Here is a 20,738-nt window from a genome sequence, read left to right as displayed (position 1 = left end):
AGAAAATTGGGGTGGGAAGAAGAAGTTGGGGATGACTTGTGCCAGAGACTAGTTGAAATTAATAAGTTTGGAGACAGAAAATGCTTGGAGCAGAAAGGAAGGAAGAAGAAAGATTAGGTCAAAGCTGAGATACAAAAGTCGGTAAATACAAAACTGTATTAAGATGAAGTCAAAGCCTAGAGTTCAAAGGCAAACTAAGAAGGACATCTCTTCATAGGAAGAAATCAGTGAGCTAAATCTGAAAGAAGTGTCAAAAGTGAGAAAGTCTGTGTTGAACAAGTTCCTGGAAGCAACATGTCACACACACACATACACACACACACACACACACATACACACAGACTCCACACCACACATTACATTCTTCATTGTGTTTACACATACCGCTCTTATTTTACTGTAAAAAATATTTCAAGGAGATATTTGCTTGAGTTTCCATCTTTGGCAGAATAGAAATTGTTTGATGCTGAATCCAATGCAACTGCTTTTTTATTTGTTTCAACAGTGCTGATTTGCTCTACTGGCAGAAATTGTTAGCCTCTCTTAAATTCCTTGCTTCCACTTGAATTTTCCAAAATCTCTCTTTCTATTCTAATTCATAGTTCCTGCTTAGTTTCCAAACTTAATAAGTTGCACCCACTTGGATGGAAGGAAACATTCCTTCTTTCTTTCAGTGAGTTAGGAAATTTGGTTTCCTAATTCAATCTAAATAATTAAGTTCTGTCAGCATGTTCTTTTTAATGAGAAAAGAGAATAAGGAATGTTAAAGGAGATGCTAGAAATTTGTGCTCTATTTTCAATTCAACAAACATTCATTAATTGCCTGCAATATGCAACAATATGTAATCTTTCTTCAATATACAGCTCAAGAAATGCCTTCTACTTGAAGTCATTCTTGAATCCCTGGATTGTTAGTATCTACTCTCCCAAACTATGTTGTATTTATTGCTTCATATTTATTCTACCTATACTTCCATATATACTTGTCTCCTTCTTTAGAATGCAAGCTAGTAGGGATTTTTCAAACACTGTTTTTATGTCCCCTATGCCTGGTACATAGTAAGTACCTAATAAATATTTTTTAATTGAAAGCTAGGATAGCTTAAGGAACCCTAACAACTGGTACTCTGCATAATTGATTCCATGATGTATCAAGGACAAGTCATTTCATTTCTGAGGGCTATAGGTAAATTCCTAAAGACTCTTAAGTTGTAAATTAAGCAACCAATAAATGAATGAATGAATAAAAAAAAATATTAAGGGCTTGTGCCAAGTTCTGTGCTAAGTACTCATGATACAAATACAAAATCAAAGAAAATTCCTGCTCTCAAAGAGTAAGATCAGAAAGGAAAAAGACAATTAAGGGAGTGATGGTCAACGAGAAGGGCTTTGGTCTAGAAAATTGCCAGGATGTCGAGTGGTGATTAGAGCCACAGCACCCCATCCAGTAATGACTGTACAGTGAAGAAATAGCAGATTTGAATGAGTGTGTGTGTGTGTGTGTGTGTGTGTGTATGTGCTCGCAACAGAAACACAAAAAATATGGCAGTCTCCTGGGACACTTACCTAGTATCCTATCTCTCCTTTCCTTCTCATTTCCTACTGGGAAAAGAATGAAAGTTGGAAAGAAAGATAAGAAGGAAGGAGAAAAGGAAAGAGGGAAGGAAGGAGGAAGGGAAATAAGGAAGGAGGAAGGAAAGAAGGGAAAGAAGGAGGGAGGAAAGGAAAGAAGATGGAAGGAAGGGAGGGAGGGAAGAAAGAAAAAAGCAGGAAGGAAGGAAGGAAAGAAGGAAGGAAGCAGGGAAGGAAAGACATAAAGATTGGAAGAAGTAAGGATGAAAGGAAGGAGGGGAGGGAGGGAAGGAGGGCAAAAAGGAAGAAAAGAAAACAAGAAAAGAGAAGAAAAGGAAGAAAAGAAAAAAGCTCTTATAAGAAATAAGCATAATCAGATAAAATAAATCCCCCAAAGTTCTTTTTCTGCATATTGAGCCCACCACTATTCTTTTAGGAGATAGGTAGCATGCGTCATCACTGGATCTGGAATTATGGTTGGTCAATGCATTGGTCTGTCTTTGAAAGTTGAATTTCTTTACAATGCTGTTGTTATTACATGAATTGTTCTCTTGCTTCTGTCTGTTGTACTCAGTATCAGTTCTTAGCTTTCTCCAAAACTGGTTTTTTAAAATAATTTTAATAATATTTTAATATTTATATGCAATAATTTATCCAACCATTCTCTAGTAAATGGATTACCAGTTTATTTCCATTTCTTTGGTTTTGTGAAAAGAGCTGCTATGGATATTTTGTATGTATGAAGATTTTTGTTCTTTTTCTTTAATCTCTTTAAGCGTATAGGTCTACTGATGCAAGTCAAATGGTAGAGAATGGTGGTATGACAATCCCCTCTGGTTGGCACACAGGCCCAGTGTGAAAGAATTTGTGAACCCAAAAAGTCTGAATGGCAAAAGGGATTTTTATTGGCATTGAGAAGCCAGCTTTGCTAGGAAGACAGTCTTCTTAGTGGCAAGAGGTCCTGTTAGGGAAACAAAAGTTAACACTGTGAAGAGAATGTCTTCACAGCGGGCAAGAGTCCTGGCAGGCAGCTGTGCCAAGAAAAGAGGTTGCTTGGCAAAACATAATCCTACTTTGAACTTCTGCAGAGATTTGTAGTTCAAAATTGTTTTTTTTATAAGAAGTCTAAGGCTGGGGCTTCTGGTGAATGAGATTCAAGGCCTCCAACCCTGGAATTCCAGTTGAAAAGAGAGTACTTATCTTGGAGTTTCAAGCCACTCAATAGGAATATTTGGCAGAGACCTCCAACTGAATGAGACCATTTAACTGGGACTGGGAGTGTTCCTGGGCTAATCTTCAACTCAATAGAGAGTGCAGCTAGTCCCCACCAAGATTTCCAACTGAATGAAACCACATCACTGACCTGAAGGGTGAGTCTCTGTCAGAGGAGTTTCAGAGTTCACCCTGCCAAAGTCAGGGGGAACACAATTTGAATCACTACTAATGATATTACTAGATCAAAGGGATATATAGTTTAGTGACTCTTAGAACCAAGAATAATTCATAACTTCGATATATAATACGTCTGGTTTCCCACAATTCTTTCAAAATTTATCATTTTTTCTTTATTTTTATTTTTGCCAATCTGATGGGTACAAAATGGAGCATCATAGTTGTCTTAATTTGCATTCCTCTATTATTGATATGAATATTTTTTCAAATGGCTCCTAATTGCTTGCATTCCTTTTTTTGGAAAACTGCCTGTTAATTTGATCATTTTATCTTTTTAATAAATTGACTGTTATTCTTATAAATTTGAATGAGCTCCATTTGGATAGGACACCTTTACCAAAGAAATTTGCTATAAAGATTCTTTTCTTCAGTACTTTTTTATTCTAATTTTAAAAACATTGGTTTTGTTTGTGCAAAAATGTTTTTAATTTTATGTAATCAAAATTGTCTATTTTGTCTCAAGTGATTTTTTCCATCCTTTGTTTGGTCATGAAATTATAGTTCTAAGTGGTAGTTTCTTGGATTATTATTTTGCAAAAGTCTCACTTTTACTAAGAAGTGTAGGAAACACTATGTGGCATTTCTTCTCAGTATAATTCAGTTAAACAACATATGGCAAATCAAAAATATTGTCTTTGGCTTTGCAGAATGATAATAATTTCATACCAGAGATAAATTCTTCTTAACAAATGCAACATGTTTTTCTGGGTTTTGAAATTTAATCAGGCTGCATAGTCAATTTATCACTGCTTGGATCTTTTCTGTTTTGATTTTTCTCCAATTGTACTTTGTTGTCTTGTCTCTCCGAGAGTTGAGTTTTTTCCCATGGCAAAGAGCCTTCACTTTTTTCTCACCATGCTGCTGTGAGATGATCAGTATTTCTTTTGGAAAAAAGAAAAGAATTGTTGCCAATTTTTTTCTATTTACTTAGTAATTTTCAGGGACTAGAATCCATTTTATGAATAGAAAAGAAGTTTTACTATTTTTCCTCTTGTCAACTATTTCCCTTATCTCCTTCAGATTGCACATTCTAACTATTCTTCTTAGGATCAGTTAACACAATCTTAAATTCATGATGCTTATCTCTTCCTGTTGAAGATATAGTAATGAAATTTATAGTCATGAATATTTTTATTATTGTAATTGGTATAGGGAACCTCTCCTTAGGAGGTGTATTTATGCTTATATTAAACAGAAAAAAAGACTTCTTTTTCCTCTCATTTCCACATCCAAAACTTTAGACTGGTTTATTAATATCATTTTAAAATTTGTTTTTTGGAATTGGTATTGATATATTTTCTTTTTATGTAGCTTCTATTCCCAAATTGATCCTTCTCACTCTTTCCTACAGAGAACAAGTCTTTGTAAAAAAAGGAGAAAAAAGGAGTCATTAAGTGACACTAATTTTAGGTGACATTTCATGTAATTGTGACAGTTCTACACTCATAATCTCCCACTTTTGCAAAACAAGGAAGGAAAGTTTGTTTTCACATCTCTTCCTTTGTGGCTATGTATTATCATGTATTATCATCTATAATTATATAACACTCATTTTCTTTTTGTTCTGGTGATTCTTTCCATATGTATTGTGGTAGTCATTAAATGTATTGCTTTGTTGGTTTTGCTTACTTTGTCTTTCATCAGTTCATATAAGAATTCCAGTGACTCTTTGAATTCTGTATCTTATATCCTTTTAAAAACAAATGGCACTGTGGAAATTATTTTTGATTGTAATTCTAGCTCCTTTGCCTTTCTTTGGAATATATATTCCAAGCCTTCAGCTCTTTTAAAATGAAAGCTACTAAATCTTGTGTGATACTGAGTGTGGCTTCATGCTATTTAATTTTTTCCTCTTCTGGTTGTAATATTTTCTTCTTGACCCAGAAACTCTCGAATTTGGCTATAAATATTCCTGGTATTTTTCATTGGGGAATCTCTTTCAGGAAATGATTGGTATATTCTTTTAATTTTTATTTTGTCCCTTGGATCTATGGCATTAGGACAATTTTCCTTTATAATTTCTTTAAATAAGATATTTGAGATCTTTTTAGTTTGGAGCTTTCAAGAAGTCCAATAATTGTGAAATTATCTTTTTTTTTAATCTGTTTTCAAGTTCAGATGTTTTTACAATAAGATATTTCCCATTGTCATCATCTTCTTCTTCCTTTTTTTAATCTTTTGACTCTAATTTATTGTTGCTTAATGCCTCATGGTGTCATTAGCTTCCAGCTCTCCAATTCTAATTTTTAGGAAATTATTTTCTTCAGAGAGATTTTGTAAGTCCTTTTCCATTCGGCCAATGCTGCTTTTTAAGGAGTTCTTTTTTTCATTAATTTTTGTGCTTTTTTATGATTAAGTCAATTCTGTTTTTTAAGATGATGTTTTCTTCATTTTTTGTGCTTCTTTTACCAAGCCACTAATTCTCTTTTCATAATTTACTTGCATTACTCTATAATTTTTTTTTCAATTTTCCTCTTCCATTTTTGCTTACTTGTACAAGTTATCTACTCTTCTAGGAGCTCCTGTTGGGCTTTGCTATTTTTCTTTGAGGCTTTGCTTGTAACAATTTTTACATTGCTATCTTCTGAGTTTATGTCTTGGATTTCCCTGCCACAAGAACTTTTTGTTCTTGTTGTCTGTTCATTTTCCTAGTCCACACCTTAACTTGGAACGTTCTACTCACTTGTAGATAGGAGAGATTGTCCCAAGCTTTAGGTTTTTACAAACTGCTCTTTTCAGAGCAAATTTTGGGGGTCACCTCCAATCCCCTGCAACCACAAACATTAGTGCTGCCTTTGACTCTGAAAATGTGATCAGGACCCTTTTTCCCTTTAACTTATAAGAAATGACACCCTCTGCTCTGGAATTGCAACCCAGAACTGTATATGGTCTATAGAGTTGCTGGTTAGCATCAGCTTCCCCCAGTGCCAGCAAAAGGACATTTGTAATCTCCATCTGGCCAATTTTCTGACTTATCATCTGGGCTGAGAGCTCCTGAAGCTTCTGCCCCTGGTTTTGCAGCTGTCTTCAAGATTTACTGCCACATGTATTTGAGGCAGATCCTCTCACAGTGTCATAGACCTCCCCTTCTTACCATCTAAGTTGTCTTAGATTAGAAAAATAGTTCACTTTAAACTTTTCTTAACTCTGCTACTCCAAAATTTGATTTGAAGTGTTAAGTTGTTTGGAGGTAAATGTTGGGAGGGTTTCTACTTATGTTCCACCATTTTTGAAAAGTGTCTTAAGCTTTTATTTTGTTGATCTGATCTCCCTCTGCTACTGGAATTCATATAAAGAATCATAGAAAAATAATCCTTTCAAAGACTATACATATGTAGCTCCTCCCACCAGTTGCTAAGGTTACCAGTTACATCTAATTCCCAGGCCTTCAGAAAAATCTCTGGCCACTGTCTCCCACAATAGTTCTTACCAATCTTACCTCACTCAGAAATCTTTAGAGGTCTCTTACCACCATCTCACCAGGTGATGGTTCTATGTTCAGCAGAGCACTCCAGGACAGCCACATGCAAGCTTAAGATCTTTATTTCATGTGTTCACATCCTGCCTTCGCTCTACTTCCTTCTCCCCACTCCTTATATCGGGTTTATTAGTTCACACGCACAGCCACTTAGAGAAGGAGATGCTATTGATGACACAATCTCAGTGCGACCAGAGCTTCCACTCATAAAATAGTCCCTGCTGGTCACAGAAAAACCACATCAGGGAATCTTAGTCTTCAAGGCCTTTGTACTTCCTGATTGCACTGTGCAGGGCTCCTCCCCTGACCCTTACACACATACCTCCATAGACCCACATATGTATTTATATTTATGTAGATATAGATCTATCTATCTATCCTCCTTCCTACTGCAATTTTTTGGCTTCTCAGGTCAATAAGCACATTACTATATATTAGTCTTGGTGTTGAGTGCTGGAAATGCAAAGAAAGGCAAAAATATATCAAGAAGTTTGCATTTTAAGGGAGGAGAGACTAAGTGTGTGTATATATATATGTATATATATATATACATATATATATAGTGTGTGTATGTATATATATATATATAAAATTTATATGCATATATACAAATAAAACATATGCATGTATAATATACATTTTTGTTTGTATGCACACATACATAAATTATATATATGTATACACACACATATATGTATGTGTGTGTGAATAAGCTTTCATTAAGCATTTACTATGTGACAGGCACTAGGGATCTTGCCATTCAGGACCCCTCAAAAAAGAGACATACAGAAGAAATTGAAAATAATCTCAAAGAGAAGTTACTAACAATAATATTAAGGAAGACTGAGAAAGGTTTCTTATAGAAAGTGGTATTTTAACTGAGATTTGAAGGAAGACAGGGATGATGAGGTGAATGGGTGTTCAGGCTTGGGAAATAACCAGAGAAAATTCCTGATGGGAGTCAGAAGATAAGAGTGCTTTATTTGAACAAAGGCAAGAAGGCTTGAATCATGGGATCATTGAGGATAATAAAGTATATGAAGACTGAAAAGTAGGAAGAGGCCAGGTTATTATAGGCTTTGAACACCAGAGGATTTTTTATTTGATCCTGGAAGCAACTGAGAGATACTGGAATTTATTGAATAATGAAGTAACTTCATCAGATTTCTGCTTTTAGAAGCTCACTTTGAGCAAGGAGAGACTTGAGACAGAAGGTCCAAAAAGAAAATTAGAATAATAATCCAGAAATGGATAGATAAGAGGCCTGTACCAGAAAGTAGCAGTGTTAGAGGATATAAAGGGACCTCTATGTTGTTATTGTTCAGTTTCAGTTGTGTCCAACCCTTTGTGATCTCATTGGGGTTTTCCTAGTAAAGATACCGTAATGGCCTGCCATGTGCTATCCCAGGTCATTTCACAGATGAGGAAATTGAGGCAAATAGGGTTATGTAATTTGCCCAGAATGACCTAGCTAGTAACTGTCTGAGATTGTATTTGAACTCAAGAAGATAATCTTCCTAACTCCAGACCTGGTGTTCTATCTACTCTGCACCTAGGTGCCATGAGAGTTGTTTTTAAAGATATAATCAAAACAACTGGCAATTGATTGTATATGGGGGTGAGAGAGAGAACAACACTTAGGTTATGAGCCTGGTGGCACTTTCAACAGTAATAAGGAAAAGGAGCTAGGGGATAGATAATGAATTCAATTTAAGATAGCCATATCTATTTCTCTTAATTATTTCTTTATCTTCCCAGATCCTCTTTTTTCTTTCTTCAAAACATAAGCAAGCATACTTCAAGCTTCGGTCTTTATATATTTTATTTATTTATTTTGCTGAGACAATTGTGGTTAAATGATTTGCCCAGAGTTACACTGCTAGGAAGTGAAGTGTCTGAGACTGGATTTGAACTCAGGTCCTCCTGACTTCAGGTCTGGTGCTTTTTCCACTGTGCCACTTAGCTGCCCCTGTCTTAATATTTATTTTTTAAAAGTGTCTCTCTAAATATACAGTTCTTGGAAATCTTATCCCTTCACATGGATTTAAGCATGTATATACAGGTCTAGTTCCACATTTCCAGACATCTCCAGGATTTTTTTTTTTTTTTTTTTTTTTTTTTTGCATCTCAAGCTCAGGAGTGGGGCAGAGACTTTGACTGTGACTTATACAAAAGAGAACTTTTGTATAAGGAAATGCCCTCTATCAATTCAGATTGGCATCTTTCCTAAAATTTATAGTCATAGTTTCCCAGAATAATGAGAAATTGAGTGATTTACCCAAGGTCATAAAGCTAATATTTGTCAACTGTGGAATTTGAAGGTCTTCCTGCCATCAGACCAACCATTTTTCTATTAAGCCATTCTCCATATCTCTTTCTGTAGCAAATAAGGGAAATTTTCTGTGGGAAACAATTTGTTCCATATTCTTACTTGTGTGTGTGTGTGTGTGTGTGTGTGTGTGCTTCAGAAAATCATTGTCACAACTATTTTCATTTCTAGGAAAAAAAGAATTGTGGTTAACAATGATTGTTCATAGATTCTTACTATTTTTTTTTTTTAACTTTGCAGATATATGTTGCTTAACAATGTCTTCATCATCACCTGCAAAGCCTAAGATTAACTGAAACATATTAGAAGTGAAAGTGAAGGGAAGTTATACTTAAGGAATATAATTCCATTTTGTTATCTGCCTAATGTGCTATCATAAAAGAGATTGTATCACACGTAATAATAATAATTATAATAGATAATATTTATTTAGTATATATGCCATTTATAATACTAATATATATATATATTATATATATAATTTGCATAATACTTTAGATACATTATCTAATTTGAACCTCCCAACAACTCTATGAGATGGATGCTATTATCCTTACTTTATAGATGTGAAAATTGATGCTCAGAATGGCTAAGTCACTGCTTCAGGTTTTCACACAGCTAGTAAATGTTTAAGAAAGGATGCAAGCTTGTCTTTCTGTCTCTAGCAGCCTCTAAACAATATAGCCCTCCATAACTATGCTTTAATATAAATATTTATATGGACAAAGTCCAGACTTTTCAGAGAGGGGGAGGTAGGTGGTGTAGTAGATAGAGCACTGGGCGAGGAAACAGGAAGACTCATCTTTTTGAGTTCAATCCTTCCTCAGATGTACTTCCTAGCTATGTGATCCTGGCAAATTACTAAACCCTGTTTAACCTCAGTTTCCTCACCTATAAAATGAACTGGAGAAGGAATTGGAAAACCACTTTATTATCTTTGCTAAGAAAATCTCAAATGTGGCCATAAAGAATTGGACATGACTCAATAACAAAAGAAAGTCTTTTCGCCCAACTTTTCATCTCTCTTCCTCTAAATAACTCTAAGAAGAATAGCAAAATTAAACCTAATATGTTTTTCCTTTAAATTTAAAGGCCTGATATTTTTTTTTTGAGATTTTTCTTGAAAATAATTACTGAAGTGCACCACTAGGCAAATACAAAATATAAAAGCATGATGGTTTCAAGTGACTCATTGGATAATCACCTTAAGGATCCTTATTGTTCTCTTTTTTCATTATCAGGTTAATGCTCGACAAAGGAATTGCTTCATAAGAAACAAAAGTCTGAAGAAATCATTTGGTAACCAAAGACAGTTTAAGAAATGTGCATAGCATAACAGGGATCAGTAAATAGAAGAGAATGATTTTGATCAGCAGTCATTAATAGATAACATTTATATAATGGTTTAAATTTTGCAAAGAATTTGAAATTCATTATCTGATTTGATCTGAATAATAATAGCCTTGTGAATTACGTTGCATTATTAACCCTATTTTACAAAAAATGAAATTGAGACCAAGAGAGATTAACTGACTTGCCAGAGTCACATAGTTTGTGTTAAAGGTAGGATTTGAATTCAGATCTTCCTAGTTGCTTCCTAGCTGCCTCACTGAATCCATTATTAGTGATAGGGAAAGGATAAATGGAGATAATATATTTACTAAGCAGTGATATAACTATGATGCTCAGTCCTAGGTGCAGACATGTTTATTCTTTAGTGTTATGGCGATTAAAATCATTCAGCCTTCAATAAAAGAGACTGAGGCAGAACTCTGAATCTCTGCTTGTTTAGGATTGATTTACCAATTTGTAGATGTGATTTGCTAGGTGCAATCACAAATTCTTCTTATTCACCTTGAGATATACAAATGAATTTATTTTCTTCTCTGTTCATTTTTAGTGCTTCCTATATTCCTTCTTTAGCCCTCACTTTGATTCTTGTGTAGTCAACCTTAAAAGAGTTTGGGAAAATATTTATTTGTATAAAGTCTAATTCATCTCTATAAATTTTCTAATTTTTTAAAAAAGATTTATTTTATCTTTTTTTTTGTTTCTTTTTTAAGGGATTCATTCTCTGTGTACATCATATTTTTATCCTTCCTTTTATAAATTATAAATCAATATTTGCATATTCTAAATATTCACTAAGCTTGTGATTTCACAAAGCAAAATCATGTTTATTAATACAATGTTATCCTTAATCTTTCAAGTACAGATGATTCAAATGTTCTTATTGCTACAAATTGCAGACAATTATGTCAGGATCTTTTAAGTTTCTCTAAGAGAAGCATTTTGTTACATAGTTTTTTTTTTTTAACTTTCAGTTTACAAGCATTCATTTTGTCTCTCTCCCATCACCTCTATTAATAAAAAATAGATAAATAAAACCATTATAACAATATGTAAAGTAAAGCAAAATAAATTCCCATATTGACCATGTTGAAAAATGTTTTTATTCTTGAATCTACTGACTCTCTATAAGGAGGTGAGTAGTCACAGTTGTATGTTGGTAAATATTTAAAAACTGCATTTCTAGAAAACAAGTTTACATGGCATACTTTTGAGTTTAATTTGCTTTACTAACATTTTCTCCATCACTTCTTTAAGTCTACACCCAATCAACAAAATAATAAGCCAAACCCCGATTTTATCCATTGCCAGATTTCTGGAGTATAAATGTTCTCAATGAAAATTTAGTGAGATCTTGACTCTAGCCTAAGCTGTTAGCATCCTCTGGAATCATGGTTGGTGATAGTATTGATCATAATTGTTAAGTAAATCTTTAGTTATCGAGAAGACTAAACAAAACAAAGTAACTTGTTATTTTAAATCCATGTTCACATTTCTGCAGAAAAAAAAATAAGATTGGTGCTTAAAAGGGATCTTTTGATGAATTGTAAGCATGTATAAAAGGTAGGTAGAAGTTCAGTGGATAAAGTACTGGGCCTGGACCTGGGTTCAAATTTCCTTTAAATACTTTTTAGCTATGTGACCTTGGACAAGTCACCTATCCCTGTTTGCCTTAATCTACTGGAAAAGGAAATAGCAATAATTACAGGTTCTTTGTCAAAAAAATCTTATATAGGTCACAAAGAGTTGAACATGACTGAGTAACAACAACAAACATGTATGAAAATTATTGTACCTTAGGGGGTTGTTTGTATTTTTGTCTTTATTTTGTATGTGTATTTTTAAAGTTCTCATTGTATGAATTAAAAATGTTATTTTTTTCAGCATTTTTTTTTGGAAAAATCAAAGTCATGGTGGTCTTCATTAGGAATGTGATTGGATTTTATTCCAAGTGAAGTCATGGTTACTAACACAATGTTCTCCTTAATCTTTCAGAGTGCAGATGATGCGGCTATATCTGTTCTTGCTCAGAACAAAAAGTGCTTTGATAATGATATTGTTTGTTCAAAAAGTTTGCTGATTTCTGTTGGGGACACTGAGATTTATTTGAATGACTCCCCTTACAAACAGGTTAGTGAATTCATTTACTTATTTGGTTTTTCTCTTTAACTTGTCTTAAGCAGAGTAAGCAGAGTAAACTCGGAAGAGAACAGATGTGGCTTTCTTAAGGCTTTTTATGTGCCATAGATGCAATTTCTAGCCTCTGAGAGGCCAGGAATTTTCTTTTTAAAATAAGTTTTATTGGTAACTTTTACTTTTATACTTCAGTTCTTCACTGAACATTTTCTTATAACAAAATAAAACAGTTAAACAAAGTCAAATTATATATGTCATTTGTATATTCCACACCTGGAATGTCCCACTTCTCTACTAATGTCGCTTAAAAAGGTTTCATTATTTGTTGTGCAGGACCTAGATAGATCACTGAAATTATTCACAGTTCATCTATGTTTTAGTGTTGTTTTTGCTTATATAATGAAAGTCATCATATAGACTGTAATTCTGGTTCTGCTTACTTTACCTAAACAGAAAATTTTGTTTAAGTATTTCTATATTTTTTTTGTATTTCACAAACTTATAATCTCTAATATCATTTTAATATTCGATTACATCCATATACAATTTGTCCAAATGTTTCTCAGTTGGATGAATCATAAAACATTTATTAAAAGGCATGTGTTAAATTCTGGGGGTTAAAAATTAATATTTCTCACCCTTTAGGAGAAGGAGAAAACAGATCACACAGGATTGTGGTTACTGAGGAAAAGGTCATGGAAAAAAATTGGGAAAGGGGATGGCAGGAATGAGAAGACAAATAGCATTGGTAAAATGGGACTCACTCTTCAGTTTACTTGTGAATTCTGAATTACCTTGAGAAATAATTTTCTCCCACATTTTCAAAATGGGGAGAATTCCAAATATTTAAAACATAATGTTATTTATTTGTTTTAAATAATTGCCATTCCTATATATTTGTTGTTTCTATTATCAAATAGCCTGGAAAGGTAAGCAAAAGGCTGATTAGTAAGGGCTTTAAATGCTTAATGGTATGTCTATGGGAGTTATTAGCATTGGGTTATATTGTCAGTTCTAAAGATGGTGTCCAGAGCTAAATCTTATTCATCCATCCAGAAACAATAAAAATAACAGAATTTGTGAAAAAATTAATTTATTTTTGTAAGAATAGCAATTTATCAATTTATATTGATAACATACTAAATAATAACTAACCATTAGTGGACCAATAAACCATTAATAAGTACAAAGAAGAGATGAAGGAACAAGGAAGGATCATTGGTTCAGTGAGGCAACACAAATGCCATGACCTGGGACCTATGATAACCATCTATGCTCCATGGGAAGAGTAATCAGCAGGGTATGATATATTTTTGTTAGAGTATATTTTGTGTATCCACAAACACTATTTGTGACTTTATTGAAGTTCCTAACAGAGTGGCAATGAAGTTGGTAGTTCTGATAAAGAATGAAGAAATGCTTTGTAATAAGTATATTAGATTGATAGGTAGGTACGTAGTGGGGAAAAAACATTTATTTAATACTTTGTGATAGTCACTATACTAAGCATTGGGGATACAAATGAAAACATTCTAGATAGTCTGCAAGTGTTGTTTCTAACAAATGAAGATAACATAGAAAGGGAACCTGGAAAGTAGTTTAGGGGAGAAGAAGGAAAAGATAACATTCCTAGTAGCATGATAAGAGATGTCTGCACTGAAGAATCCAGAGGTGGAGTCTAATTTTATCAGAAAGAGGGAGTAGAGATGATTATCTAAGTGGAAAATGCCTGGAGATGTTCAGTGATAATCTAATGCCCCAAACCTGAATGCATTTGTGATCTGGCATTTTAAGACCTATAACCTTACTGTCAGGGCACAGTGTAATAGTGCACAGATCACCTGTCAGGTTGGAAAGTCACTTAGACCACAGATTCTTAAACCTTTTCCACTTACAACTCCTTTTTGCCTGAGAAATTTTTATGTGACCCCAGGTGTATATAGGTATATAAAAAAGATATACAAATCAAACATTTATTATGATAAATAATAATTCTGAGACTCCCACATTCAATTAAGACCCAATATGGAGTCATGAACCACAGTTTAAGGAGCTGGAACTTAGAGAACTCTTTATAAACTGTCCCCTTTCTACATTTGCAGTCTTTTTCATACCTTATTCCCTTTCATGTTTTGTGATCTAATGACATTGGCCTCCTTGCTACTCCTTGAACCTGTCTTTGCACTGAACAATTTTGCTGGTTATCTCCCAGGCTTGGAATTCTCTCTCTTCCTTGATTTCATTCAAGTCTCAGCTAAAGTTCTACCTTCTGTAAAAAGTCTTTCCAGTCCTCTTAAAATTTAGTGCTTCCCCTCAAAGATGACTGCTAGTTTATCCTGTTTGTTTTTTTATTCATGATTGTTTTCATGTTATCTCCCCCATTACACTTTGAGATCCTTGAGAGCAGGGAATGGCTTTTTTTTTTTGTTTTGTTTTGTTTTTATTTTTGCTTTTCTCTCTGACACATAATAGGTATTTAATAAATTCTAGTTAACTAACAACCAGATTGTTAATTAGTAGAGACAATTGAGTGTCATCTGTTCATTCACCTAATGGCAGGCACAAAAGAACTAAAAAATGGATGCCATTGTTGGCTATCACTTAACATATGACTACCTTACCTATCTTAGTTTCTTCAATGGTCTTAGTTTATTCTGAGTCTGAATTGTACTTGCAGTGTAATTGTGTAGCTAGATCACATTATCCTGAGGACACTGCCAGTTTCATGTGCCCTGGCCAGGTCTAGTTGTGCATCAGCTACATGTTCTGGAGTAGAGTTTTCTTGTCTATTTCTTTAAAAAAAAAAGTCTTCTTGTGGGTTGACAACTTTTCACATATCCTTGCAGCTGAGCTGTGTTGAGAAATCAATCTATATCAGGGAGTAGAGAGGGTAAGGATCTAATGTTAGTGATCTTATCTTCCATCCCCAGCTTTTCCAGTATTCTGGAAAAGATAATTACACTGAGAACAAGATAGTTTTGCAGGTAAACCACTCATATGGAACCTTGTTCCCTGAAGCTACAGTTTCTGGAATTCCTTCTTCAACTGGTTCTACGTAAGAATCCATGGACTTCCTCAAGGTCAGAATTTCTGTCATCTGAGAGAGAGGTTTCATTTTTGTGTTCCTAGTAGAATGGGGATCCTGGTAGTAGAACTGTGCTTACTTGTGAACAGCATTAAGAAATTTGGGGATGAACCTGAGCTGCTTACATTGGACAGGGTCACACTGCTAATTAGAACTAATTAGATTCTTGTCTCTGATTTTGGAACTAGGGCTCTCCTTATCTCTCTTACCCAGAAAGGACATAGGAGGAGAATCTCTCCTATTAGCAGGGTGACATTCAATGATGAGAATTGGTTCAGAGTCTCTTGTCTGAAGCAATGTAATGTAATTATTCCACTTTTATTTGGTAATAGTCAAGAGTAGAAAAGAGGAACTGACTGACCATGACACCATGATACAGTGATCAAAAGACATGAAACTATATTATATCAATAGATATTGAAAGAAATAAAGATATTAGATTGGAGAAAAAAAATACACTTCAAACATTTTAAAAAGCACTATCTGGAAGAGCTAAATCTTATTTTAAGTGCCTAGGATCAATGTAGACAGTGGGAGGTCAAACAGTTAAATAGTCAAGTGCCATTCTAGCATTTTTAAGTGCCTATTATATTCCAGGCACTCTGATAAATTGTGGGGACACAAAGAAATGTCAAAGATAGTCCCTGTCCTCCCGAAGCTTAAAGTGGATTTAAAGTAGACCTTTTAAAACTTGGATGTATCTCTGAGCTCAACTGTTCTCTACAATGCTGCAGATTACATCTCATCCATGCCTTTTCATCCTGTGCTTCTCTTAGCCATATTCTCCTGCATATCCCTTCCAAAGAGAGGGAGTCTACTCAACAAGCTGGGTTCTTTTTCTAGGTCTCCACAGATTGTTTCAGTATCAGTGATGCATAAAAGCTTCCTGTTGGTTATCCCTCTTTTTCAATACTTGATCAATTCACTTCTTCTGTTTATACATTTCTCTTCCTTTCAAGCCACTTTTCCACATGCTCTATTCAAATATTCATAGCCCACTCTTGTCCACTTAATACAAAAATATTCCCAGAAAATGAGTTAGCTTTAAAATTGAATGGTTGTCCTTTGAGGGACTGAGTCAATAGAGGTCTTTAAAATGAAGCTGCATGAGGATTTGTCAGTGATAATTTTGAAATTGTTTTTGTATTAAGTATGTGGTTAAACTAGCTTTCCCCAAAGTCTCTTCTAATTCTATCATTCTCTAAATGTGATTTCCTTACTCTTGCCTCCTTTTCTTGATTTGTGCATAATTTCTCTATTTGAAAAGCCCCTCTTTAGTTATTTAAATATTAAATAGCATTCAATTTGGTGCAATCTTCTCTAAAATTAGAAGATTGATTGATGGATCAATCTAACAGGTATTCATTTTGAACCAGATTGTGGTCCCTTTAAGAAATTGTATTTCCTATTGATATGTGATTTCTTTCAGATTCCCAGCCCCTCCTAGCTGAGGCATATCCTCCCCAGACAAGTTGTCTTTCCAGGATGCCAGAGCCTTTGATTCAATTACAGATCCTGGTCAAAAAGCATCCCTTTGAATTCTAATAGGAGATCCGGGCTTGTCCCAGCCCCCACTGGGTCTGAGCCAACTTGAGCCAACTCCCACTGAGTCTGACCTGTTCACTGTTCCAGCCCCCACCAAGACATTATATATAAAAGAGCCAAACTAAAACCTTCTTTTTGCAGAGGTTCCAAACATGCCAGCTATGCCATGCTTGGGATGCCAAGGAGCCTCTGTCCACTGGAATATTCTTTTTCAGTGTTACCCTCTCTTTACTCTCACCTATTTCCCTAACCAGACTTTATGCTTCTCTGTCAGGATTTCTAATCTTACTTGCAATCCCCATAATAAACCTCTTTTATCAGTCTAGGTTTTCAGGTCTGTAAATTCTTTTACAGAGAACCTTTGCACCGCCAGAAGGGAGTCCCCAAAATTCTCTACCCTTGCGCTGAATCCCAAGGGGTTGCAGGGGAGCCAAACCTCTCCATTTGGTTTCCTGAACCTTGAACCTGCCACTAGATCTTATCATTTAATTCCCGACCATCAGGAACCCTAATCTCATTTTGGTTCCCTAAATCTAAACCTTATCAATTTTACCTTCACAAAGAGCTTGGAAGGATTTTATATATATATATATATATATATATAGTGTGTGTGTGTTTGTGTGTGTGTGTGTGTGTGTGTGTGTGTGTGTGTAATGCTGGAGAAACTGAGGCAGAATAGAGATTAGAGAGTTATAATATTTTATTTGAAAGGGAGAAATTTATTGGAATTGTAATGCCGAAGAAACTGAACAAGACAAGAGATCAGAGACCAATTCAATAGTTTATTAAATGGAGAGAAATACTGGGACCAATGGATCCATGGTTGATCTCAGGGCTAGAGGAGACTATCATCTCAAAGAGTATTCCCCAGGTATTGGGACAGCAAGCTTTTTATAGATAAAAAGAACAATGACATAATGGAGGTACCTAGGTGGGGATAACTTAATGGAGGGAGGTTACTGATATTCTAATGACATCTAAAATGAATAAACCTTTATCTTGTCAAACATTAAGAAGGAAAGGTTATAACCTGAAGCAGAATAACTAAATAGGACAATTGGAGAAACTGGGTCATGACATTAAAAAGGGAACATAACAGGATCAAATGGATCCATGATTTGGTCCCAGCGCTGAATGGCACTATAGTCTCCAAGAATCCAGCATCGAATGTGGGGGTACAGAAATTCTTTATAGGGTGACAGGAACAATGACATAATGAGGAGAGGCACTGGAGATGGGAGAGGCATCTGATATTCTGATGGGGAAAGGTACCTGATATTCTGATAGATTGGGATGGCTAGAGGCATCTGAGAAGGTCCTTCTCCTTATCTGGATCATCATGATTAGGAGGGAGGGGTGGTTTTGCAGAACAATTAGGAACTGAGGCAGAACAATTCAGGGAAATTGAGTCAGGAGAATTAGGGAAACTGAATCAGGACAATAAAAGAGAACTGTGGCACAACATATGCATATATATATATATATAAACCCAATAATACTCAGAACAAAAGAGATGACCCATATACTTATTCACTTAATGTGAGAGTAACAAGTTTATTTTTTCTTTTATGGATAACATGGAATTTATCTTTTTATACAATTTTTTTTTTTTTTTTTTTTTTTTGCCTCAGAAACAATCAGGTTTCCTGGAAAATAAACCAAAATATCAGCTTTGGAAGGCTGGGTACTACACTGTTGTACATTTCCCAGAGAAAGACATTACAATTCTTTGGGATAAGAAGACGACTGTACATATCAAAGTTGGATCGCAGTGGAAGGTAGGTCAAAAGTTGACATCTAATTAAAAATTTTTAGGGGATTGGAGACAAGAACCTTTTTTTAAAAAATCATTGTAAAAAAGTTCTGGTGTGAAAACTTCCAATACTGATGCATATCAATAAGTAACTGTGATTTATAGTCTAAGAGTGTTGACTAAGATGCTGAAGGATTAGGTGATTTGCCCAAAATTACACAGTTCAAATGTCAGAGGAAGGGACTGAATTTTATAATTCTGCAGCTGATCTTCTACTCATTCTTTCATACTGCCCTTCTCTATTTATATGAGATATATGAGATAAAAAAGTAAAATGAAATTTTTGATGCTTTGATTAAACTTTTTGATGTTCCATGACTTCCACTGAAAACTTCCAATGTCTCAGCCTGTCCTGGGACTAACCCTAATCTCTCAAAGGCTATGCCAGCAGAGCTCAAGCTCTAAATTCCTCTGGCGGATCATACCAAGCTGGAAAGACTTCAAGTATCAGCCTAGAGAGAGACTATATATCTATCATCCAGAGAACCAGCATAACTACATTTGCAGAAGCTTATCACTAGTTTGGCTCAGGAGAAAAGGAATTTTTGGCCACAACAATTGTTGAAGATTATCTACCAGGTCATGGTGGGTTGAGACCTACATCACTGGAGGGTATACCCAACAGCAAAGAAACCACAGATGTTTTAAATATTGACGAGAGGCTGTTGTTTGGAGTCAAAATAATTCCTGTTTTTCTTAATAGATATTTTCTGAAAGTCTATGGTTATATGTAAGAAGGAAGTTTGGAAGTGGGAAAAGTTTTAGTGGGGGAAAGATAATGAGTTTAAGTTTTGATATGTTATATATATATATATATATATATATATATATATATATATAAAACATCCAGTTTGAGATATTTCAGGCAGTTGGAGGGAGGTAAGATTGGAGGTTGGAGGTCAGCAAACAGGTCTGAGCTGGCTAAGTAGCTTTTTGAATTATCAGTACAGTGATGATATTTGAACCCTTGGGAGCTAATGAGTTTACCAAATGACATAATTTAGGGGGTAAAGAAGAGGACCAGAACAGAATCCCATGGAACATTCATGGTTAATAGACATGACCTGAATTAAGATTCAACAAAGGACATTGAAGAATAGTTAATCAGATAAGAAGGGAAATGGGAAACCCAGAGAGAAGAAAGTATGAAGAAAAATGGATGATTAACAGTGTCAAAGCCTCTATAGAAGTCACAAGGAAAATGACTAAAAATAGGCCATTGCATTCATTTGGCAATTAAGAGGTTATTGGCAACTTTAGAGAGAGAAATTTTGGTTGAATGATGATGTTGGAAGCTAGATTATTGAGAGTAAAGAAGAGATTGGGAGGGAAAAAAAGTGAAGACATCTATTATTGATGACCTTCTTAAAGAGTCTAGCCACAAAAAGCATAAAAATTGGGGGCAATAGAATAGATTGATTGAGGTTTCTTGGAGGATAGAGGAGATAAGAGCATGTTTGTTAGTAGTAGACTAGCAGCCAGTAGCAGCCAAGGAGAGAGGCTGAAGGTGAGTGAGAGAGTGAGGATGACAAATGGATCAATCTGCTGAAGGAAATGGGATGGAATGAGATCAGTTGTTCAGGTAGAGGGGATTGCTTTGGCAAGAAGAAAGCCATCCCTTTATGTGAGACAAGAGTGAGAGAGAAAATAGTCACAGGATGCATCTAAGGAGGTAAAGTCAAAAAGAGGAAAGCAGAGGGAGTTTTTAGTTATTGACCTTAATTTTTTCAGTAAAATATGAAGAAAGGTTCTTAATTGAGATGGTGATGGTAGGCAAATCCATGGAAGGATTAAAAGGGATAAAAAGGTTTGCATGAAGCACTGTGGAGAATGGGAGAGTGAATTGTTCAAGGAGGTGTAGAAGTATTGCCTAGCAGGAGTAAGAGCCCAGTTGATGCTTTGTAACCTAAATCTGAAAATACCATTTTCATATATTTTAACAAAAACAAGAAATCTAAAATTGGAAAAATAGATTAAA

General features: G+C 34.8%; 1 protein-coding gene across 1 annotated transcript in view; it reads left to right on the top strand.

The window, feature by feature from the left end:
• Positions 1–20,738, top strand: part of OTOGL (otogelin like) — a 194,616-nt gene that overhangs the window by 76,089 nt on the left and 97,789 nt on the right. The window contains exons 23-24 of the mRNA XM_031940155.1: positions 12,177–12,311; positions 18,579–18,725. Of these exons, the coding sequence (XP_031796015.1) occupies positions 12,177–12,311; positions 18,579–18,725 (282 nt within the window). The remainder of the gene's footprint in view (positions 1–12,176; positions 12,312–18,578; positions 18,726–20,738) is intronic.

The sequence above is a fragment of the Sarcophilus harrisii genome, chromosome 5 (genome assembly GCF_902635505.1).
Source record: "Sarcophilus harrisii chromosome 5, mSarHar1.11, whole genome shotgun sequence".
Classification (NCBI taxonomy): domain Eukaryota; kingdom Metazoa; phylum Chordata; class Mammalia; order Dasyuromorphia; family Dasyuridae; genus Sarcophilus; species Sarcophilus harrisii.
This window is presented reverse-complemented; position numbering and strand designations above follow the sequence as displayed.